Source organism: Neovison vison, chromosome 11 (genome assembly GCF_020171115.1).
Source record: "Neovison vison isolate M4711 chromosome 11, ASM_NN_V1, whole genome shotgun sequence".
In the NCBI taxonomy this organism is placed as follows: Eukaryota; Metazoa; Chordata; class Mammalia; order Carnivora; family Mustelidae; genus Neogale; species Neogale vison.
In genome coordinates, this window is record NC_058101.1 from 36,251,955 (window position 1) to 36,277,904 (window position 25,950).

General features: G+C 39.8%; 1 protein-coding gene across 1 annotated transcript; it reads left to right on the plus strand.

Annotated features, from left to right (window-relative positions):
• The first annotated feature begins 26 nt into the window (after positions 1-26).
• TLR10 (toll like receptor 10) lies at positions 27-24,844 on the plus strand. The gene is given in 5 exon segments (XM_044225936.1): positions 27-320; positions 15,178-15,263; positions 20,793-20,964; positions 22,882-24,738; positions 24,741-24,844. Coding segments are annotated over 3 exon segments (1,971 nt in total). The 5' UTR covers positions 27-320; positions 15,178-15,263; positions 20,793-20,954.
• The last annotated feature ends 1,106 nt before the right edge of the window (positions 24,845-25,950 follow it).

Genomic DNA, 25,950 nt, shown 5'->3' on the forward strand with positions numbered 1-25,950 from the left:
GTGATTGCACTTCCTGTACTGAACTTCAAGATTTCATAATCAAGCTTCAATGCTCAGCACTAGTTGTGTACTAGTTTGCTAAGGCTAATGTAAAAAAAAAAAAAAAAAAAAAAAGGACTACAACTTGAGTGGCCTAACCAACAGAAATGTATTAACTCACAGTTCTGGAAGCTTGAAATCCAATATTAGGGTGTGAGCAGGGTTAGTGCCTTTTGAGGGGTGGGAAGGAAAGAGCTGTTCTAGGCCTCGTCTCCTTGGCTTATAGATGACCATCTATAGACGACAGATATGGGAGCACATCTGTCCATTCCTTCTGTACGGTAAGTGGAACTCATAATACACCAAAAACTGTCTAAATCCTCTTCTTTTTTAAAATTATTATTTTAAAGATTTTTATTTATTTATTTGTCAGAGAGAGATCACAGGTAGTCAGAGAGGCAGGCAGAGAGAGAGGGGGAAGCAGGCTCCCTGCTGAGCAGAGAGCCCGATGTGGGGCTCGATCCCAGGACCTAAGACCATGACCTGAGCCGAGGGCAGAGGCTTTACCACTGAGCCACCCAGGTGCTGCTCCAAATCCTCTTCTAAGGTTTAACTCCTCTCAGACTCTCCAACCCCATTTGTTGGTCAGCAAAGTGTTGCAAAACCAGTTATCTTGTCTCACACTTCACTCCAGAGACCTTCACTAAACTGATATTTAAAAAGTCGCATTTAAAAAAAAAATAGTCCCATTTTTATAAGTCTGTTATATTAATAAGACTACAGTGGAATGGGCATTTTATATAGTGATAATAGGAGGGCAAAGTATTTGGATATATATAAAAAGGGCTTTAAAATAGCCATGTTCTGGGCACCTGGGTGGCTCAGTCTTTAAGCAGCTGCCTTGGGCTCAGGTCAAGATCCCAGAGTCCTGGGATTAGGGCTCATCAGGCTCCTTGCTCAGCGGGAAGCCTGCTTCTCCCTCTCTTGTTCCTCCTGCATGTGTTTCCTCTCTCTCCATGTCTCTTTCTGTCAAATAAATAAATAAAATCTTTGAAAATAAAATAAAATAACCATGTTCTTTGACCTGTAATTCTATTTTAGAAATCTAGCCTAAGAAAATAAGTTGAATGTAGACAAATATTTCTTTTTTTTTTTTTAAGATTTTATTTATTTATTTGACAGACAGAGATCACAAGCAGGCAGAGAGGCAGGCGAGAGAGGTGGGGGGAAGCAGGCTCCCCACTGAGCAGAGAGCCTGATGCGGGGCTCGATCCCAGGACCCTGAGATCATGACCTGAGCTGAAGTCAGAGGCTTTAACCCACTGAGCCACCCAGGTGCCCCTGGACAAATATTTCTTACAAGTGTGTTAATTGCAGAGTCATTGTTAACAGTGAAAAATTTGAAGCATTCCAAATTTTCAACAATGGAGGAATGTGCTGTTTGTTTAATAACATTTTATAATCATTAAAAATAGTGTATTGTGGGGGTGTCTGGGTGGCTCAGTGGGTTAAAGCCTCTGCTTTCGGCTCAGGTCATGATCCCAGGGTCCTGGGATCGAGCCCCGCATGGGGCTTTCTGCTCAGCAGGGAGCCTGCTTCTCCATCTCTCTCTGCCTGCCTCTCTGCCTACTTGTGATCTCTGTCAAATAAATAAATAAATTCTTTAAAAAAATAGTGTATTGTGTTAAGATGATACATTTTGTTATGTGTTTTTACCACATATGTTTTACCACATGTTTTTACCACAATCTAAAAAAATAATGTATAACATAAGGGAATGCTTACATTAAAATATAAATGAAAAACATAGGATACAAAAGTATATGTGTAGGATGGTTTCATATGGTACAAATATGTGGAGTAAAAGGTCTTATTGAAAATATACAAAAACATTATCATGGCTTGCTTGTGGTTGGTGCTTGCTTTTACTTTGATACTTTTCTTTTTTTTTTAAGATTTTATTTATTTACTTGAGAGAGAGAGAGAGAGAGCATGAGAGGGGAGAGGGTCAGAGGGAGAAGCAGACTCCCTGCTGAACAGGGAGCCGGATATGGGACTCGGTCCCAGGACTCCAGAATCATGACCTGAGCTGAAGGCAGTGGCTTAACCAACTGAGCCGCCCAGGCGCCCATACTTTGATACTTTCCTATACTTGAAAAATTTACAGCCAACAAAAGGAAATATCAAAACTAAGTCTTTATTTATAATACACCTCTCCAGGAACAAAGGAGCTTACTGGCATCATTTTCCCCTGCTACTCCCCAGCATAAACACAGGGCCACCTGATGGAAGAAGCTCAGAGAGGACACTGGCTGCCTAACTTACTTATCACAAGCCCACCCGCTCTGTGCTCTGGAGGGACTGCCCTTCTCAGTCCCAATGCAGTGGGCCCTTTCCTGGAAAACCAGCACAAAACCCTGCCCACACCACATCTCCTGACCAGAGGGTTATGTACAGGTCTCATGTAGTTAATAGTTGCCACATTCAGGCCAAGGACCAAACACTACCCAGAGTAGGCAGGGAGAGCCTTGGCAGGATAGAATAGCCAAAATACAACAGCCGAGCACACACAGTGTACACCAGAAACACTCACTGAAGCATGAGGCCCTGGGCACTATATGAATTCTTCTTCATAAGGCCATTACATTCAGAAGCAGGAGCCATAACTCTCTTTTAAAACACACAGAAGAAGGCAGAGACTTAGACAAAATGCCGAGACAGAGGAATTTTTCCCAAGTAAAAACAAGTAAGGCCATGGCCATAGATTCAAGTGAAACAGATATAAGTAACATGCCTGATGGAGAATTTAAGGCAATAATCATAAGAATACTCACTGGGCTTGAAAAAAGAATAGAAGACACCAGTGAGACCATTACCACTAAGATAAAAGAATTTGAAAGGAATCAATCAGAGGTGAAGAGTGAAATAAGAGAGATTCGAAACAGACTTGATGAAATAAACAGCAAACTGGAGGAAGCAGAGGAATGAACTAGTGACCTAGAAGACAAAATAATGGACAATAATGAAGCCAAACAAAAGAGAGAAAGAATTGTACAACATGAGATTAGACTTAGGGAACTCAGTGACTCCATCAAATGTAATAATATTCATATTACAGGAGTCCCAGAAGAAAAACAGAAAAGAGAGAAGAAAACATATTTGAGGAAATAATAGCTGAAAACTTCCCTACTCTGGGGAAGGAAACAGTCATCCTGATCCAGGAGGCACAGAGAACCCTCATCAAAATCAATAAAAGCAGGCCAACACCAAGACGTATTGTAATTAAATTTGCAAAGAATAGTGATAAAAATTTTAAAAGCAGCAAGACAAAAGAAGTCCATAACTTATAAGGGGAAAAACTATAAGGCTAGCTGGGGATTTCTCAGCAGAAACTTGGCAAGCTAGAAGGGAGGGCCATGATATATTCAATGTGCTGAATGAGAAAAACCTGCAGCCAAGAATACTCTATCCAGCAAAGCTCTCATTCAGAGTGGAAGGAGATAAAGAGTTCCCAAACTAAAACTAAAGGAGTTTGTGACCACCAAACCAGCCCTGCAAGAAATAGGGGAATTTGAGTGCAAAGGAGAGACTAACAGTGACAAAGACAAGAAAGGATCAGAGAAAATCTCCAGAAACAAGCACAAAACAAGCAATAAAATGGCAATAAATACATATCTATCCGTAATTATTTTGAATGTTAATGGACTAAATGCTCCAATCAAAAGACATACAGTGTCAGAATGGATTAAAAACAAAACAAAACAAAACAAGACTCATCTCTACGCTGCCTAAAAGAGACTCATTTTAGACCTAAGGGCACCTACAGATTGAAAATGAGGGGGTGGAGAAATATTTATCACTCAAATGGATGTCAAAAGAAAGCCAGAGTAGCAATACTTAAATTGGACAAATTCGACTTTAAAACAAAGACTGTAGTAAGAGACAAAAAAAGGGCATTATATAATCATAAAGGGGACAATCCAATAAGAAAATATAGCCATCGTAGGTATTTATGCACCCAACATGGGAGTACTCAAATATATAAAACAATAACAAACATAAAATAACTAGCTGATAATAACAGAATAATTGTAGAGAATTTCAGCATCCCACTTATATCAATAGACAGATCATCTAAACAGAACATCAACAAGGAAACAATGTTATTGAATGATACACTGGACCAAATGGACCTAATAGATATATGCAGAACATTCCACCCTAAAACAGCAGAATACACATTCTTTCAAGTGCACATGGAACATTCTCCAGAACAGATCACATATTAGGTCCTAAAACAGGTCTCAACAAATACAAGAGGATCGAAGTCATACTATGCATCTTTTCTGACCATAGTGCTATGAAACTAGAAGTCAACCAAAATAAAAAATCTGGAAAGACCATGAATACATGGAGGTTAAACAACATGCTACAAAACAATGGATGGGTCAAACAGGAAACCAAAGAAGAAATTTAAAAATACATGGAAACAAATTAAGATGAAAAGATAATGGCCTAAAACCTTTAGTATGCAATAAAAGCAGTCCTACAAGAGAAGTGTATAGCAATACAAGCCTACCTCAAGAAGCAAGAAAAATCTAAAATAAACAACCTAATCTTACACCTAAAGCATCTAGGAAAAGAACAATAAATGAAGCCTAAAAACTAGTAGAGGAAAGGAAATAATAAAGATTAGAGCAGAAATAAATGATATGGAAACTGAAAAAAACAATAGAACAGATCAATGAAACTTAGAGCTGGTTCTTTGGGAAAAAAATCATTAAAATTGATAAACCTTTAGCCAGACTCATCAAAAAGAGAAGAAAAAGGACCCAAATAAGTAAAATCACAAATGAGGAAAGAAATAACAACCAACACCACAGAAATGCAACAATGTGGAGAAAGGCGAACCTTCTTGCACTGTTGGTAGGAATGCAAACTGATGCAGCCATTCCAGAAAACAATATGGAGGTTCCTCAAAAAGTAAAACCACTCTATGATCCAGTAATTGCACTACTGGCTATTTACTCAAGTATAAAAATACTAATTCAAAGGGATAAACGCACCCTGATGTTTATAGTAGCATATCTACAAGATCCAAGTTATAGAAAGAGCTGTAGTGTCTATCCACTGATGAATGGATAAAGAAGAAGTGGTACATATTCTCCTCCACCAAGGCCACCATGTAGGTGGGTTCCAACATGGTGGACTATTAGTCATAAAAATGAATGAAATCTTGCCATTTACAACAATATGGATAGAGGTAGGGAGTATTATGCTAAGCAAAATAAGTCAGTCAGAGAAATAGAAATATAATATGATTGGCTCCATTTCTCTGTAGCTCTGTGCCCTTGGATGAATCCCTTAACCTGTTCCAGCCTCCTCTTTCACAACTGTAAAATGAGCATTATAATGATGCTTCCCTCATGTGATTATTATAAGAAATGAGTGGTATGATGTGTGGAAGGCCAGGGTCTCGCTATTCCCTCTACAGCAGAGTAGGACGAGTACTCCAGAGACAGACCACCCCAGCCTGAATTCTGCCTCTTCCCCCTCCTTCTAGTGCCTCTTCCCCCTCCTTCTACTGACCCTCAGTGGTTATGCATTTTCTCCCTGCTTTATTAGCACAAATATAAATGAGTATCATCATACATGTCTCAAACTATTGTTATGAACATTAAAGGAGTTAAACATGTAATGTGCATAGAACAGTGCCAGGCACAGAACAGAATCTCTGTAAATGTTAGTTATGACGATGCCATTTTTATTGTTATTATTGGTATCTTCATTATCTTATGTCACGCCATGTGGCACTGGAGCTGAGCTGTTACTCATGGGCTGTCTGGATAGTCCTAGGCTTTATCTAAGATTAAATAAAATCAGAAAAGAGACAGAATTTGACCATACAAAAATTAGAAATAGCTCCCTGTTAAAACAAACAAGCAAATGAATAACCAGATAAACACAAACGGATAAACATGGCCAATGGAGAAATGACAAGTCGAGAAGTAAACTGGTAGTAAATATCACAGATAAAACTGACCTTTTTCTTTCATATAAAGTAGTTGTAGAATAAAACAGAAAAGCACTGAATCCCAATTGGTATATAGGCAATGAGAGAAACAGTTCAAAACTAGATTCTGGGGGTGCCTGGATGGCTCAGTGGGTTAAGCCGCTGCCTTCAGCTCAGGTCATGATCTCGGGGTCCTGGGATCGAGTCCCGCATCGGGCTCTCTGCTCAGCAGGGAGCCTGCTTCCTCCTCTCTCTCTCTGCCTACTTGTGATCTCTCTCTGTCAAATAAATAAATAAAATCTTTAAAAAAAAAAAAAACTAGATTCTGTTAGGGGCGCCTATGTGGCTCAGTTGGTTAAGCATCTGCCTTCACTGGGATCGTGATCCCAGGATCCTGGGTTCGAGCTTTGCATTGGGCTCCCTGCTCTGTGGGGAGCCTGCTTCTCCCTCTCCCCCTGCATTCGCTGTCTGTCATGAATAAATAAAATAAAATCTAGAGCAGCAACAACAAGACCAGGGTCCAGTTAGAGAACAAACACATGAACAACTTCAGCCTCACTAATGCAACCCAAATATCATCAAAGTTTCTAGTTTTTCCTTTTATTTTCAAATAAAACCATTCAAGTCCCCAGTCTGCATGGTTACAGGAGAGCAGCCTCTCCTGAGGATTTCAGAGGCATGATGAGTTTTTGGCTACCTCTCATGTTCTCTTTTTCTGGACTATTTCTTCCAGTGTCTCCCCAACACTTCGGACCAGCTCATCCTTCCTTCCTTCACTGCTCCTGAGCTCTCTGATGGACTTCATCCCCTTACTAGGATGCAGTCACTTCTTGAATTACACAGATTAACACCCACACAAGTGCATGACCACCCTTAATAAAAATCCATTATCAAATTAATCAACTAGGTCCCAGGCACTCTGTCTTTGAGGGCCAGGAAAGGAGTGTTGCATGTTGGTGATGTGGTCTACAAGGATGTTAACCTCTCTTCCAAGACATCTTGAAGATACTTCTTGGAACTCAACTATGATATCCCCATCCTCCAAAGAGATCAAAGCATTGGAAAATATTCTAAGGGAAGTTTTAAGGATTTAGAACAAAAGGGCTAGTTGCCAATGTAAGGGAAGAAATAAGAAATAAGAGCCTAAATCTGGGAGGTCCACCTGCATCTAATAAGTATTCCAGACAGAGAAAAAGGAGGTTAAGACATTGTCAAAGTAATAAAGCAAAGAAATTCCACTGCAAGACATGAATCTCTTAACTATGCCCAGCAAAATAAATGGTAGAAGGCACCTCCTCTTGGAACTTTAGGACAATTTTAAAATAATGTCAGACAATGATCCTCAAAGTTTCCAGAAAGAAAGAGAAAAGCACATACAAACAATCAGAAACCAAGATGGCATTGCACTTCTCAATACCAGAAACTAGAAAATAAAATTTTGTGAGGCAAATTATTTGGAACAATCAAACAAATATGAAGCAGGACATTTAAGTTCTTACTCTAAATTAAACCTCAAAGACTCTGTTAGGAAATTATGGGAAGATATGTTCCACTAAAGATGTAAAAACCAAGAAAGACAATGCTATGCATTCTCTATACTGTTTCTGCCATACAGATACAAAAGACACGAGTAGCTTCAGGAACATAACAAACCATAAATATCTAGTAAAGTAATTAGGAAATGATGAGTTTTGCTTACCTATTACTTTTGTTTTTAATATAGTTTATTTAATTGCAAGCCTCTGCAATTGAATTTTTAATCATTGTTCCTTTTAACAACTGGTTCACAAAATTCTTAAAAAATTAAAAATTGGATCTTATGAGCTGATATAACCCAGCTCTAGCACACCACTGGATATATTAGAAGATATCTTAGTAAGTGTGATTTAGTAATTTTTTCAGATTCAGTCTAAACATTGCACATATTTGGTTGCCAGCAAGGAAATCTAGGGAGATTCCTCACTCTAACTTATCTTACAGGATGTCTGTTATGTGACAGCATTTCTCTATTTGGTCTACACATAAAGCAAGTTATTAATAAAGCTATAATAATAACTGGTACCTGAACAAGAAATCCAGACCTTCCTCCTTTCCTTCTCTACTGTTTTCCCTTTGTTACTCTTTTGTTTAGCCTATAAATTTTATTTTCTCCCTTTTTTGAGGAGTCTCCATTCCTATCCTGTCCCTTGCCTTCCATCCTGATTTTCTGTTTTTGGTCCCCTCTTATTTCCTCTAGGTTTTTGCTTTCTCCTTTAATCAGCTGCCCTTTCTGACTTTTAAAAACCTTCCATGTTCTCTCTCTTTTCTTCTTTAATCTTTATTTATTATTTGCTCATCTTCACTCTTCTCTCCCCCATTCCACCTCTAATATATGAATATCTTCCTCTTGCTCAATTTCCTTCTCTTTCTACTGTCAACTTTTCTTTATTGCTGCCTTTGCTTCTATTTCTTCTGACAGCCTTTTCTCAGTGTCATAGCTTATGGTCAGGATGGAGACTCATCCTTAAGGTACTTTCTGAAGAAAAGAAATCCAATTATATATATAATATATTATATGTAATATATTATATATGCTATATATATATATATTAATCTATATATAAAATATATATATTCTTTCTTATCCTTAAAGGCTTTGTGGGTAATTTCTGAGGACACAGGTCTCATAGATGTTTCTACAACAGTGGTCATTTGCAGAGTGCACAGGATCATTTGAGAAAGGGAATAAGAACTGAAGTCAGGACAGGTGAGGAAATGAGAAATACCAATATTTGGCATTGCTGGGGAAAATTCTGTGGATGAATAGGAGTTCCAGTTTGTTGGCTAATTGTAGGATGGTCATTAATTAACTTAAGGCTTTAGCTCTGCTTGTTCAATATGGCGGTCACGGGCCACATGTGGCTATCAAGTGTGTGAAATGTGGCAAGTCTGTGTCGAAGTTGGCTCTAAGTGTAAAATACATACCAGATTTCTAAGACACTGTATGAAAAAAAGATGTGAAATATCTCAGTAGTTTTTATATTGAATATATGTTAGTATTTTGATATAGTGATTCAATATATTATTAAAACTAATTTAAGCTGTTTCTTTTTGTCTCTTTAAATATAGTTACTAGATAACTTGAAGTTACCTGTGTGACTTGCATTATTTCTACACTCTGTTGGACTGTGCTGCTCTAGTCCTTGAAAATGAAGTATTTACCAAAACCTCTGCAAAGTCTTTCTTTGGGTTTCCATTAAGTATTTAGGGCCATTCAATTTATCCGTTCAAACTACAATTTTCCTCCCCTCCTTATACTTGTCAAGTATAGTCAATTTTAGTGTATGTGCTGCCGAAGTGAGCACTCGAGTTTAGTAAGTGAATGATACAGAATTGGAATTTCCCAACCATGTGAGAATGTTGTTACCTTTTATTTTTCAGAAATATAATTTAGAAAAAATAAATGGTGCCACTATTTTCTCTTACTGATATTTATAATTAAACTAGATGAGCTTTATTTCTCAATGAACATGTTCTTCCTACTAGATTATGAGCTAGCCTGTAGTGGTTTTAAGGGAAAGCAGCCCCAGTCCCTTAGTTCCACCCGTGGGGAGCCTGGAGTTATGTGACTTTCCTCCCTGGACCTGAGCCCTTGTCAAAGGCAAGACCTAAAATGGGCCAGTAGACTATCAGATGGTCCATGGGTCCTCTGACCAATAGAGATGCCATTTGAAGCTCCTTGGATACAAGGAGCCAATCAGATTTCTTATCTTCAGAAAGTCCCCTCAGGACCTCTCTGTCCCACCCCTAAGCTATGACACTGAGAAAAGGCTGTAGGAAGAAATAGAAGCAAGGGCATCTGTAAGGAGAAGCTGGCAGTAGAAAGAGAAGGAGATTAAGAAAGAGGAAGGGTCAAAGAGAAGCTGACTCATTACTAGAGTGGAGAACAGCCTTTGCCCGCTTTGGAGAAGACAGTAAGATGGCCCGACCACCAGGAACACTGCAGGAACACTGCAGTGACCATTTTGCTAGCTCTCTGTGAGGCCTGCTATGCTTCCTTACTTCTCCGAGTGTCTTTAAACTAAATCTCTGTCCACCTGAGGTAATACAGATTCTCTATTCATTGCAATTTATGTATGAAGGAAGAAATAGGGCAGGCAGAATTCTGAAATCAGAGGAAGTTATAAGAGGGGGAAAGTATGTGAGAGAGAGTGTATGTGTTTGCATGTGGGGGAGAGTTACAACAGCAGGCATCGCTGAACCTCAGAGTAAGGGAAGTGGGGGGAAGGGACAGAAAAAGGAAAAAGATTTTTGAAAAAAATAAAAATAAAATCACATCCCCCATGATCAGTTTATGGTTCTGAGCTTACTATTCCTATTGCTAATTGCAAAGGATTTAAATATTTAGATATTTAAATATCTAAATATGTAAGGATTTAAATATTTAGGAATTCCAGGTGAAGGCAGAGAGAGTAGAACATGAACTTCTGGGCACCTGGAATAGGGAAAACACAGTGGGCTTTGGAGCCAGACAGGCTCAGTTTTGAATCCTGACTCCATCCCTTACTGGATGATGACCTTGGGCAAGTTTCTTATTCTCTCTGAACTAGTTTCATCATTCGTCAAATGGGAATTATATAAAAATTTGATGGAGTTTCTGGTAAGGATTACCCAATATCTTGTATGTGACACTTCCTATAATACTTTTGGTCCTTACTTGAGGAGGTAAAGGCAAGGTGCTTTTTTTTTTTTTTTAAGGTTTTATTTATTTATTTGACAGAGAGAGACAGTGAGAAAGGGAACACAAACAGGGAGTGGGAGAGGGAGAAGCAGGCTTCCCACTGAGCAGAGAGACTGATACAGAGCTTGATCCCAGGACTCTGGGATCGTGACCTGAGCTGAAGGCAGACGCTTAACAACTGAGCCACCCAGGTGCTCCAGGGTGTTTTGATAATGACGGTGGAGACACAGAATACTACCCTTTAACTGGGCTCAACTTGGTTTTGGTGAGCATATTTTTAAAATAGTAAAGAAAACTTTTTCCATTCACTGACAGAGTGAAGTGTTTAGACAGTTTGGGCTCTGGGAAAAGGAAGACTATGTCTCTGGACACCAAAAAACCCAAGTCATGTTCTTTTTCTTGAGAGAACAATACAGAGTGTGGGTGTGCTGATCATAGTGGCTTGAGAATTTCTGAGATGAAGGGATTTTAGAGCTTAGTTCATCCAATAAGCTGTAAGGATCCTCCCCCAGGCTCCTGATGGATGTGCATTCAGGACCTATTTCTATGTGTATATGGATATGTTTGCATATATTTAGGTGTGCTGCATGTAGACTGTTCATTTCGGTTGGTGTTTTTCCTTCTACTGTTACTTATTGTGGGATTTCCCCCTCTAAATTTTTTAAAAGATTTTCCTTATTTATTTGAGACAGAGCATGAGAGAGCTGCAGAAGCCGAGGGAGAAGCACACTCCCTGCTGAGCTCCATCGAATGTGGGGCTCGATCTCAGGACCCTGGGATCATGACTTGAGCTGAAGGCAGACACTGAATGACTGAGCCACCCAGGCATCACCTCCCCCTCTAAATTATGCGTAGAAATACATGTATTATATTTTTATGAAAAATACCAACATTATTGTTTAAAAAAAATTCTTGTTTTAAGAAAGTACCCCTCCCCATTTTCACATTTAAATGAACCCATTATAATCATTCATTTTTGAATTGTCCGTTCCTTCTGTGGACAATCCATTTGAAAGAGGTTTTTTTTGTTTGTTTTTTAAAGATTTTATTTATTTATTTGTCAGACAGAGATCACAAATAGGCAGAGAGGCAGGCAGAGAGAGAGAGGAGGAAGCAGGCTCTCCACTGAGCAGAAATCCCGATGCGGGGTTCGATCCTAGGACCCTGAGATCATGACCTGAGTCGAAGGCAGAGGCTTTAACCCGCGAGCCACCCAGGTGCCCCTGGAAGTTTTTATCTTCATGAGTGACATCCAACAGTGTCACCTGAAATTTAAGCATCATAAAATCTCAAAACCCATTGCTTTGAAAAAGTTGATGTGTACTCCTATAATCTATATAAATAGTGCCATGTTTGTTTTATCATGTTACTTCAAAATAGGGCCTCTAGCTAACCTCTTCCCACTCTTTTCTAGTCAGATTAGTGAAATTATGGAGTCACCATTCCTAGCTTTCTGGTCACCCCTTAGCCATCCCACTGTTTGATGGGTAGACTAACTGATCTGAACCTTGATGGAAGGCACCATCAAAGTGCCAATGGTTATAGCAGCAATGGCCACGGTTGCCAAACTGTGGAAAAAACCGAGATGCTCTTCAGCGGACTAATGGATAAGGAAGATGTGGTCCATATACACTATGGAGTATTATGCCTCCATCAGAAAGGACGAATACCCAACTTTTGTAGCAACATGGATGGGACTGGAAGAGATTATGCTGAGTGAAATAAGTCAAGCAGAGAGAGTCAATTATCATATGGTTTCACTTATTTGTGGAGCATAACAAATAGCATGGAGGACATGGGGAGTTAGAGAGGAGAAGGGAGTTGGGGGAAATAGGAAGGGGAGGTGAACCATGAGAAAAACAATCTAAGGGTTTTGAAGGGGCGGGGGGTGGGAGGTCGGGGTACCAGGTGGTGGGTATTATAGAGGGCACGGATTGCATGGAGCACTGGGTGTGGTGCAAGAATAATGAATACTGTTATGCTGAAAATAAAAAAATAAAAATAATAAAAAAATAAAAGGCTTCAGGAAATAATATGGCAGTTCTGCAAAAAAATTAAATATAAAATTGCCATAGGATCCAGCAATTCCACTTCAGGTATAAACCCCAAAGAACTGAAAGCAAGGACTCGAACGGGCATTTGTACACCCATGTTCATAACAACACTATTCACAAGAGCCAAAAGGCGAACCCAACCTGCATATTCATGGATGGATGAATGGATAAACAAAATATGGTGTCTACACACAATAATTGCTATTCAGCCTGAAAAAAGGAAATTCTAATACATACTACAACATGAAAGAATACAGTCCTATCTTGCCATTCTTTTTATTTAATATATATATTTTTAAGATTTTATTTATTTGTTTGACAGAGAGAGATATGGTGAGAGAGAGAGCACAGGCAGGGGGAGTGGGAGAGGGAGAAGCAGGCTGCCCGCTGAGCAAGGAGCCTGGGACTCAGTCCCCCAGGACCTCCGGATCATGACCTGAGCCGAAGGCAGACACTTAAGAGCTGAGCAACCCAGGAGCCCCCCTTTTATTAAAAGATTTTATTTTCACTTATTTATTTGGCAGAGAGAGAGGGGCTGTATGTGTGTTTGTGTGTGTGCAAGCACATGCACGAGTGAGGGGAGGGAGCCCGACACCAATGCGGGACTCGATCTCACAACCCTGAGATCAAAACTGAGCCACCAGGTGACTCCTCCCTTACCATTCTTTGGCAAGAGTTGTGAATACATTTTTCTTTAACAGAACTTTGATCTTGAAGTCAGAAAGAGAGCATTAGAGAAAAAAAGATAAATAAAGGAACCAGGCTGGTAAAGGAGGGTGTGGCATTGGGCCTTATCACCACCGCCATATAGAGAGAAGGAGTTCCCTGAGAATCAGTTTTTGATTTGATTTGGTTTGATTTGATTTTTTTAAGCAGTCTCCACAGCCTGAGATTGGGACCTGAGCCAAAATCAAGAGTTAGACTTTTAACTGACGGAACCACCCAGGTGCCCTGAGAAACAAGTTTTAGTCAGGGAGGTCAGACTATTCCAATATGAAAGGCAAAATGACATATGCGTGGACCTAACTGCTCTTGTGGAAGGTATTAAAAACCCTTTTTGTTTGTTTTGGTTATTACTAGACCAGAAAGGGGTGACTGGGCCCCCAAGAATTCTCACTGAAGGAAATGAGATTTCAGAGAACAGACTGGAAGGATCTAAACCGTGCCACCCCTGTGAGGGAATATAGTCCCAAGAACCTCTAGAGAAGTGTCTTCCTTTTTTTTTTTCTTTTTTTAAAGATTTATTCATGTATTTGAGAGAAATGAGCAGCAAATATCTGAGCACACAAGAGTAGGGGGTAGGGCAGAGGGAGGAGAGAGAGAATCTTAAGCAGACTCCCTGCTGAGCATGGAGCCCACAGTGGGAATCAATCTCTCCACCCTGAGATCATGACCTGAGCTGAAACCAAGAGTTAGATGCTTAACTGCCTGTGCCACCCAGGAGCCCCAAGAAGTGCTTAAAATGTTAGACAAAGAGTCAACAGTAAGTTCAATTGGGAACCCTTTAAAGACTGTGACAGTTACACCAGGTAGTCCCACAACTGTGGCCACACCTGAGGTGGGAGGTCTGAGAAGATGAGCATAGCTTCAAGCATTGCCAGTGAGTTTGGACGTGACTCTTATTCGGAGAGAAGAGGAAAAAAAGAAGGAAATTCTGATATACACTACAACATGGAAGAACCTCAAAAACACCGTGCACTAAATGAACAAAGCATGTCACGAAAGGGCAAACAAAATTCCATGATTCCACTCCTATGCGGTACCTTCAGTAGTCAAACTTAGCGAGACAGAGAGTGGAGGCCAGTGGCTAACAGAAGGAGGGGGTGGGGGGTAGAAAGGTAGGCTTGGCTGGTGGGGAGTAGTTTAAGGGTCGAGAGCTTCCGTTTGGGAAGATGAAAAGATCTGCAGATGGATAGTGTGACGGTTGCACAACCACGTGAATGGGCTTCGTGGCACTACACTTAAAAAAATGGTAGATATCATGAATGAGTATTTTACTGCCATTTTTTACAAAGTGCTTGAAGAGTGTAATGAGTTTATGTGACGTGTAATGCTGCTAACATGCAGTAGGGAGCAAAGAAGCTTCAGCTTCAACTGGAAAAGCTTGATTTCCCGTGCCCCTGCAGGCAGTCCAGCCCAGTGGATGAACCATTCCCGCCTACAGCCCCTCCGGACCTGCGGCAAGCCCCAGCAGTAAGAACTAACTGCCAGCCTTGTTCGCTCTAACAGTCTTGACAAAGAAGGGTTCAATGGGTCTTTTCTAAAGAAGGGATCATTAGAACTCCTGTACCTGGAAGGAAAGTAGTCTTATTACTCAGATTTTTAGTATTTATTATTGTGCCTATGTTAATCTCAAGATGAATGATTAACGAGTGACCTTGGGGCTCCTGATCTAAGAAACTGTCTTGCAGGCACTCGACGTTGGGGTTTCCTTTCACTGGTTGCCGCTTAAACCTGGTCAGTCCTTCTACCCAGAATGGTGGCTTCCATCATGGTGGTGAGGTTTCTCCAGCTTTTATTTTTCCTTTCATGCATGTAAATAACATCTGTTGTTTGGCTATTGAAAGCATCGTTGTTGCTCCTTTACTGGTTTTAAAGTTCTGCATGTGTGCTATAGGTCGGAAAGTAGGGGCACACCTGATGGATTTTGTACAATGTAGACCTTGTTCTGTTGCCTGCAGAAGTCCGGAGTGGCCAAAGATGGCCAGGTGGCAGCTGTAGGGTGCAGAATGATTAATAGCCCCTGGGCATTTGAGTCCTAGGAGAGGACAGACCACCTGTGCTGAGTCCTAGGACAGACCACCTGTGCTGAGTTATGAATTAGGGTTCTGTGTACTTTCTAAGTTGTGTTCAACTTCTTGTGAATTTGTAGCTTAGGAATGCATGTAGGCAAAGTGTCTTGTGCTTTATGACACCTAGCTGAGTGTCCAGTAGCCACTGCTTGCCACTCACAGAGAGGCACGGGGGGTGGTAAGGGTGGAAGAAGCCATCATGACAGCTAGCTCTGATGATGGAATCAAGGTGGATGATCATATCCCAAATGGCTTCATTTCAGGTTTTGTAATGTCTTCCGTTTGGGTTCTGGGAAGGGACTAGAAAGGTCTGGGTTCAAATCCATACTCTATCCCTGGGTTACCTTGGGTGACTTACTTAACCTCTGAATTTTAGCTCCTCCGTTTGTGAAGTAGGGGATAAAAATGGTCGCCACTCTGTTGAGTTGTTGAAGGCGTTGAACAAGATAGCGTATGAAAGCATGTAGCTCAATGCCGGCCACGTGGGAAGCTTTCAAAAAGTGTCACTCTTGCTCTTTCTTCTGTTGCAAAGATCACTTACCATGCTGTGAGGTTTTAACGCCTTCTCCACTTTTTTGCTTCACTAGAAAAAGAGGCGATTGATTGTTCTTTGGTCAACCACCAACAGTCATTTCATAGTGTCTTTTGGTTTGGACTTTTAAATTATAAGCTAACAAAGAAAGTCATTTTCTGTTTTTCACCTGCTCTCAGCAGAGCAGAGCAGTAGTAGGGATATGACAATATAGAATACATATTTAATGCATCTTTCATAAAAAAAATTACGTCCTACTTTTTTAAATGTTGAAATGAAACGCCATAGGCACAGGTACTAACTAAGAAATAGGACCTTTTTATTTTATTATATTTGGAGAAGTTCAAAAAGTGTTGGTTCCTCTCCCTTCTTTAGAATAAGTTACAGATGAGGTTGTGGTATTGGGCAGGTCAGTAAAATATGGAGAAGTCAATAAGATATGAAAGCTATGACACCTCATTTCAGGGGGTTCCAGAGGTAGCAACTGGGTTGGATTCTGCTGCATTTTTCAGGGGCCATAGCCCCCAAACCCAGGAGCTACATTTGCAGTCAAATGCTCTGCCACTGAGCTATACCCCCTGGGAGCTACATTTGAAGTGTTCTGTGAAATGATAATGTCAAATACACTTTTGTCAGCTTAATGACTGCCAGGGTCCTGCCAAGCCACATTGGATCCTGAGACAAAAGGAAAAATCAGGATTAATGATTCCGTCTTAATGAAAAATTTTCACATTTTGTTCATTGTGGATTTTTAGGTTAAAATTAATTTTTAAAAATGTTTCATTAAAAAGTTATTTATCTTGATTATTGAGTTTCTTGACACCCATTAAAACTGATGCCAGACTAGGCCCAACTCTGGGCCTAGATGACTGCCACCATTTGTGAAAATCTACATGTGACGACAGTGATATGTATACATAATTTTTTTTTAGGACTCTGCACAAAATACATTTACAGATGAAAAAAGGGAATCCTTCAGCAGTTAAATAAATGGTCTAATTTAACACAGCCAGTAAGTTGCTAAGTAGGACCTGGACACAAATCTATCAATCCCTAACACTAAACTCAATTCTCTGACCATTGAGCACTGCACCATATCAGGAACTCACAACACAAATTCGTTCATTTGACACACATTTTTGAGAGCATATTATATGCCACCTTGTGCTAAGAGATACAAAATTGAAATCATTCAGGCGCCTGGGTGACTCAGTGGGTTAAGACACTGCCTTCGGCTCAGGTCATGATCTCAGGGTCCTGGGATCGAGTCCCGCATCGGGCTCTCTGCTCAGCAGGGGGCCTGCTTCCCTTCCTCTCTCTCTGCCTGCCTCTCTGCCTGCTTGTGATCTCTCTCTGTCAAATAAATAAATAAAATCTTTTTTAAAAAATTGAAATCATTCATTCATCTATACATTTAAAAAGCATTTACTGAGCATGTGCTATGTGCACTATTCTATGTGGCAGGGATACAGAAGTCTGCAAGGTCGTCAGCTCCTTTCTTATGGGTGTAAGTGGTAGAAGAGACAGTCAATACATAAATGAACCAAGGTTTCAGATAGCAGTATGTTTTGAAGAGACATAAAATAAGGTGATGTGAACTAATAGAAGTCGGCCTCTTTGTTTGTTTGGGTTTTTTTTAAGATTTTATTTATTTATTTGAGAGAGAGAGAGCGTGACTGGGAGGGGGAAGGAGAGGCAGAGGAGAGGGAGAAGCAGACTTCCTGCTGAGCGGGGAGCCCAACACAGGGCTCTATCTCAGGACCCTGAGATCATGACCTGAGCCAAAGGCAGATGCCTAACTGACTGAGCCATCCAGGCATCCCCACAAATTGGGCACTTTAGATTAGGTGGTCAAGTCAGGTTTCTTAGAGAAAATAATCTATAAGGCAGGATTGAAAAGACAAGATGATCCAGCCAAAGAAGGATTGGGGAAACAGCATCCCAAACAGGGGGACAAGCTAGTGTAGGACACTAAGGTCAGAGCAAGTGTGGTATGAAGTGAGATCCCAGAAAGAAGCAAGAGCAGCTCAGGGAGTGTGTTGTAAACCAGTGTCGGGAGTATGGGTTTTATTTTAAGTGTGGCAGTACATAGTTAGGACACAGGCTGGCTGCTATAACAAAATACAGTGGCTTCAACAAGATAGGACTCAACACAATGGCTCCATCCATGTCAGTCCTTGTAAGGAATTGATATAAAACCTAAAGTGGGTGGTCATTGACAGACTTACTCGTTAGGTTCCTTGGACCGTATACTGGGACACTTGAAAGAATCAGTATGACTTAGTGAGATATAACTTCATTGTAATAAGGTACTATAACGTCTTTGAAAACTAATTTATGTTGGCTCACCTAGAGAGACAAGATAGCAGAGTCACTAGGACACCAGGTGCTGGTATATTAACTTAGTGACTCTGAGGCACTTACAGGACCTCTTTAAGCACCATCTTCCATATCTGTAGAAGGTGAACAGTGATAGCACTGACCCTGTAAGGCAGTTGTTGCAAGGATCAAGCTAAATGAAGTTAGTATTATTTAGCTCAGTGAATGCTGGTCGTTGTTACCTAAAAATACATCAATGGGCCATTGCCTCATTTACATGATAGAGTCAACATAGGGAAGCCATTAGCTATTAGCTATCTGTAGATAGCTATAAGGTATCTGTTGAATAGATATAAATGTACTATTATGGTACTGGTAACAATTTTATTTTGCTGTATTTTTAAAATCTTGAAGATTATCATGAACATAAAATTATATCATAGAGGCTGTCTTATTATGTTCATGTTTGTTCTTACACTGATGATTGGATGTTATATTAAGGGTTACATAAAAAGGAGATGACCAAGAAAAGACTACCTGGGATAGATTGGAGGAATATTCTCAGTGGAAAGGTGAAAACCCCAGCCAGTTCCAGGCTACCATCTTCTCAATCCCATCCCCCCACCTAGGGCCTTTGGTGCCCCCGTTCATTGAGCACACAATAGACAAGGAATATCAAAATCAAAGTTTTCTCTTCACAGTCATGGCACAAGATGGTTGAGTATAGTTGTGTCCATTTTCCTATATTCTACAAAACAGTTTTATAAAGTGTTCTCATTTTTAAATTACTTAAAAATGGGAAATATCCACATTTTCTAGGATTTCTTAACAACAACAATGACAAATCTGGACAGGTTCTAGAGAAAGAAAAATCCAGATGAACGTGAGGTAATATTCCAGGTATCCTTTTGTCCGAGTTCTGCCTGTTTTGTCCCCATGTCTATGTACATATTATTTCATTTATTTATCCCTAAACTCTGTGGGGAGAGTACTATTAAAGTACTATTACCTTCATTTTAAAAAGGAGGAAACTCATGGGTGCTAAGGCTTTTGAGAGAAAAGTCAGACTTTAGCTGTTTAATTAGACACAGAACAGAGACAATTGAAGAATTAAGATTTTCACAATATTCATTATCCAAGAAATGTATTAAGCTGCCAGGAACTTTTCTGGACACTGGGACTATAGCAGTGACTAGAACAGATAGAACTTCTGTTCTTTCACAGCTTACATTCTAGTAAGGGGATAAGAAAAGAGAGACCACAAACAAAACAAATGTGTATGTTAGGTGGTGAGAAGTACGAGAAAGAAAAATAACTAAGATAAGGAGAATAGAGAATGATTAGGGAGTAATATTTTGTAGAGGAGCGTCAAAAAAATGCCTATCTGATATGGTCACTGTCATACAGAGATGTCAAGGGAGTGAAGGAGCATTCAACTTGTCATCTGGGACAAGTGTATTCTGGAAAAAGAAGGGCAAGTACAAGTTCAAAGATCTAATGTGGGGTCATGCTTGGAAAGGGTAAGGAATGACCAGACAAGAGTTGGGAGTTATGCACTGAAGATGTCAGATCTTGCAAGGACTTGGGATTTTTTTCTGGTTGAGATAAGAAGCCAGTGGATGATTTGGAATAAAGGAGTGGCTGATTGTGACATGCCTTTTAAAGATTCCTCTGTCTGTTGGGAGGAAATGACTGAAGAGACACACCATTGGTAGGAAAGACCCCCTGGGACTCTATCAAGAAAAGAGGCAGTAGGGGAGGTGGGGAGAAGTGGTTAGAGTCTAATATTGAATTCATAAACTCTTAAACTTTATGTTCTCCCATACCAGGTGCAGGGGAGGTGAGGGGAAGTGGTTAATATAATAGAGTCTAATATTAAACATTAACTCTTTTTTTTTTTTAAGATTTTATTTTATTTATTTGAGAGAGAGAGACAGTGAGAGAGAGCATGAGCGAGGAGAAGGTCAGAGGGAGAAGCAGACTCCCCATGGAGCTGGGAGCCTGATGTGGGACTCGATCCCGGGACTCCAGGATCACGCCCTGAGCCGGAGGCAGTCGTTTAACCAACTGCGCCACCCAGGCGTCCCTTAAACATTAACTCTTACATAAACTCTTAAACTTTATGTTCTCCCACACCAAGCATTGGGAAAATACCAAGGCAAGGTAAATAGCTTGGTGAGTTTTCCTGCGTATCCATGCGTGTGTCCAATATACACCGACCTTCACTTTCCTCAGACTGGTCACTCTTACAGACAAGTAGGGCAACCAAAAGATATACTCCATAAGAAGATATGGTGTAGGGAGACCTCTCTGGGCTCTTCACACCAACCCATTGTTCTAAGGAGCTGTGTGTGTGTTTGTGTGTGTCCATGTACCTGTGCAGGCATGTGTATATATTTTGGCATGGTAGAAAGAAATGGAAACTGCTTTCATCATTATTGCTGTTATTTGGAAGTGATCCAGATTGCTTTTGCCACCAACCTGAAGACATATGGCCCCATAAGGACTGAAACCATTCTGTTCATTTCTGTGTTTTGGACCTTCCATGTACACAGGTAAGTCTTGTTGAAAATCAAATATTAGCTCAAAGGACTCTCTATGTCCACCAATATAAAAGTTAGGGAGAACAATATCTTGACATTAATTTGGGAGCCCATAGTATTCAGTAATTTAAAAAAATTACTTCATTGAGAACTTAAAACCTGCACATAAATGTTTATAGCTGTTGTAGTCTTAACTGCCAAAACTTGGAAGCAACCAGGATGTCCTTCAGTAGATGAATGGATAAATGAACTATGACACACCCAGATAATGGAATATTATTCTGTACTAAAAAGAAATGAGCTATCAAACTATGCAAAAACATGGAGGAACTTTGAATGCATATTAGTAAGAGGAAGAAGCTGAACTGGAAAATCTACATACTGTATGTTTCCAGCTATATGCTATTCTGAAAAAGACAAAACTACGGAGACAAAAACAATAAAAAAAAAAAAAGACAAAACAATCAAAAGATCGGTGGTTGACAGGGGTTGTGGAGCAGGGGGAAGATGAATAAGCAGAGGACAGAGGAATTTTAGGGCATGAATGAATGCATAATGATCAATGCAAGTCATTATACATTCATCCGAACTCACAGAATGTCCAACACCAAGAGTGTGAACTGTAATGTCAGTTACAGACATCAAGTGATGACAATGCGTCAATGTAGATCCATCAGTTGCAACAAACGAGCCACGCTGATGGGGCATGTTGATAATGGGGGAGGCCAGGCATGCGTGGAGGTAGGGGGATATGGAAAGTCTCTGTACCTTCCCCTTTTCCTCAATTTTGCTGTGAGCCTTAAGCTTCTCTAAAAGAATAAAGTCTTAAAATCTTTTACTTTCAGTTTTCTTAAAGCTCTCAGGCTATCAAAATGGCATGGAAGGGAGAGTGTTGAATATGACCTGGCAATGAAATTCCTAAGTTGAACTGGGAAAAAGGCACTTCTGCCAACTATTATATATTTATCTCCCTTGTGGGAGTCCTGATTTGCCTCAGCGATGAGGATATGGCACAGTAACTGGCTTGGAAATCTATAACCCAAGCTCTCAGATCAAGTCAAAGACTCAATGCAGTCAATGTAGGCTGGAACCCTTTCCAAACTCTTGGTGAATAGAGTCAATTTTTGGCATTAAAAATAATCTATACTGGGGTGCCTGGGTGGCTTGGTAAGTTAAGTGTCCAATTCTTGATCTCAGCTCAGGTCTTGATCTCAGGGTTGTAAGTTCAAGCCCCATGTTGGGCTCTACACTGGGCATGGAGCCTACTTTAAATAAATAAATAAATCCGATAGAATTTAACAAATGACATAACCACTTCATATTATATGCTTAGTATTATATGTCTTTCCAGGATTTGAACTCATCTTCATCATTCATATGAGGGAACCAGTGATAGAATCCTTGGAGTTACAATGAAACATATCAGAAGCATTTACGTATTTTGTAGTATTGCTGTGTCAGTGCAGGGCTGGGCTTCAAAGTTGCCAGAAGAAAGGGAGTTAACGGCCAATTTCTCCAACATGTCGCTAAGAAAGGTTCCTGCAGACTTGACCCCAACCACAACCACACTGGATTTATCCTACAACCTCCTTTCTCGACTTCAGAGTTCAGATTTTCGTTTTGTCTCTAAACTGAAAGTTTTGATTCTGCGCCATAACAGAATCCAAGAGCTGGAGGTCAAGACCTTTTAATTCAACAGAGAGTTAAGATATTTAGATTTGTCTTATAACAGACTGAAGATTGTAACTTGGTATTCACTGGCAGGTCTCAGACATTTAGATCTTTCTTTCAATGATTTTGACACCATGCCTATCTGTGAGGAAACTGGCAACATGTCACATTTGGAAATTCTAGGTTTAAGTGGGGCAAAAATACAAAAATCAGATTTCCAGAAAATTTCTCATTTGCATCTAAATACTGTCTTCCTAGGATTGAAAAGTCTTCCTCATTATGAAGAAGATAGCCTGCCCATCTTAAACACAACAAAACTTCACATTGTTTTACCAATGAACACAAATTTCTGGGTTCTTTTGCGTGATGGGATCAGGACCTCAAAAGTACTAGAAATGACAAATATAGATGGCAAAAGCCAACTTGCAAGTTATGAAACTCAACAAAATCTTACTTTAGAGGATTCCAAGACCTCTATTCTATTACTTAATAAAGTTGATTTACTCTGGGATGACCTTCTCCTACTCTTCCAGTTTATTTGGCACACATCAATAGAATGCTTCCAAATCCAACATCTGACTTTTGGAGGCAAGGTTTATCTTGACCACAATTCATTTGATTACTCAAAGACTGTAATGAGAACTATGAAATTGGAGCACGTACAATTCGGAGTTTTTTCTGTTCCACCGGAGAGGGTCTACTTGATTTTTACCAAAATGGATATAGAAAACCTGACTATATCAGATGCACAAATGCCTCACGTGCTGTTTCCTGTTTATCCTACAAGATTCCAGTATTTAAATTTTGCTAATAATATCTTAACAGATGACCTGTTTAAGCAACCTATCCAGTTGCCTCATTTGAAAACTCTCATTCTGAAGGGCAATAAATTGGAGATGCTTGCTTTAGTGGGTTTCTTTGCCAGCAACACATCCTTGAAGCACTTAGATCTGAGCCAGAATCTGTTACAACATGAAAATTGCTTTTGGCCAGAAACCTTGATCACTATGAACCTGTCTTCCAACGGATTTGCTGATTCTGTTTTCAGGTGCTTGCCCAGAAGTATTCAAATACTTGACCTGAATAATAACAAAATTCAAACTGTCCCTAAAGACGTTATTCATCTGAAGTCTTTGCAAGAGCTGAATCTTGCATTTAATTTTCTCACTGATCTTCCTGGGTGTAGTCATTTCAGAAAACTCTCAATTCTGAACATTGAAATGAACTTAATTCTGAGCCCATCTCTGGATTTTTTTCAGAGTTGTCAGGAAGTTAAGACTCTGAATGCAAGAAGAAATCCATTCTGGTGTACTTGTAAATTAAGAGATTTCATCCAGCTTGAAAAGTATTCAGAGGGCATGATGATTGGATGGTCAGATTCGTACATCTGTGAATACCCTTTGAATCTAAAGGGGACTCAGTTAAAGGATGTTCATCTTCCTGAATTATCTTGCAACACAGCTCTGTTGATTGCCACCATTGTGGTTATCATGCTAGTTCTGGGGATGGCTGTGGTCTTCTGCTGCTTCTACTTTGATCTGCCCTGGTATCTCAGGATGCTGGGTCAGTGGACACAGACACTGCAGAGGATTAGAAAGACGAGTCAAGAATAACTCAAGAGAAATGTCCAGTTCCATGTGTTTATTTCGTACAGTGAACATGATTCTATGTGGGTGAAGCATGAATTAATCCCCAATCTAGAGAAAGAAGAGAAATTGATTTGCCTCCATGAGGGACACTTTGACCCTGGCAAGAGTATTACTGAAAATATCAAGAACTGCCTTGAGAAAAGCTGTAAGCCCATCTTTGTTTTGTCTCCCAAATTTGTCCAGAGTGAGTGGTGCCATTATGAACTCTACTTTGCCCACCACAGGCTCTTCCATGAAAACTCCGATTATGTCATGTTTATCTTACTGGAACCCATTCCACTCTACTGCATTCCTACCAGGTATCCTAAGCTGAAAGCACTTCTGGGAAAGAAAGCATACTTGGAATGGCCCAAGAATAGGCGTAAATGTGGACTTTTTTGGGCAAATCTTCGAGCTGCTATTAATGTTAATTTATTAGAAACCAGAGAGATGTGTGAACTACAGACATTCGTGGAGCTAAATGAAAGTTTCGAGGTTCTGCAATCTCTCTGATAAGAACAGACTGCCTCTCTTCCCCTGAAAAAAGTGCAGGGGAAATTGGGGCCTGCATACATTGTCAGGATAGAAGTTGATACCTCTTTTTTGCTGGTAACTGAGCAATATCATTAAAATGAAAAATGATTATTTTTTTATGTCAGTTCCTGGAAGGATTTCTAAGAATGTATACTACAGAAACACAAGTTTGCAAAGGCTTATGTAAAAAGATGTTCATCCCAACATTGTTTATAATCATGAAAAATCAAAAACAGCTCACATTTCCATAGAATAAAGATTGATTCAATCAATCATATTTCATTAATGCAACAGAGTATTACACACCCATTAAAAAGAATGAGGTAGTTCTATATTTGCTGGTATGAGGAAAATTATACTAATATGATAGTTTATATATTGAAATAAAAGTCTAAATGAATTTGCACCAGTACATTGGTATAGTAACAGTGGTTTGAGTCTGGGAGGTTGTAGCACAGAAAACTTTTTGTTTCTAGGTTGTATATTTCTTTAACATTGGAATTGCTTAAGTGAATCTGTATTTCTTTTGTAGATAGGAAAACACAATGAAGATAATTTTTAAAGCCTATGCATCCTATCATTTCACTTGATTCTTCCTTTCAAGTCTCACCAGTCATAGAATGAAAACAAGCTTTTCTAAATTTTGCAAAATTATATGTTATTTCCCTGATTAAAAATGAGACTCCTCATGAGGAAAATTTCTGTGGCTCTGGATGCCTGGTGGCTCTGTTGGTCAAGAAAAATTTCTGTGACTTATGTAACCATGAAGGAAGAAGACGGCCATATTTAAAATCTGACACCGGTCCCCTCTTACCTCCATGCATCCATCCCATCATTGAGACCTATCAAGTTATGGGCCCTTTCCCAGAACATTCGGTCTCTTTGGTATCATGACTGATCATTGAGAGAATCTTACATATCCTTCAAGGTACAATCCAAATGTCAACTCTTTTTTGAAAACTTCCTCACTTCCAAGTATGATGCTCCTTGATGCTCCATAACACTTCTGACATACTTCTATCACCACACTGATCATATATGTTTTCAAAGTTTCCCTCTCTTATTAGACTATGAGCTCTTCAAAGGCCAGGACAGACTCCCCCATGCCCTTATTTTCAGCAAACATTTGCTCAGTCCCTGGTTCAACAAAGAATGAGTCAGTGAA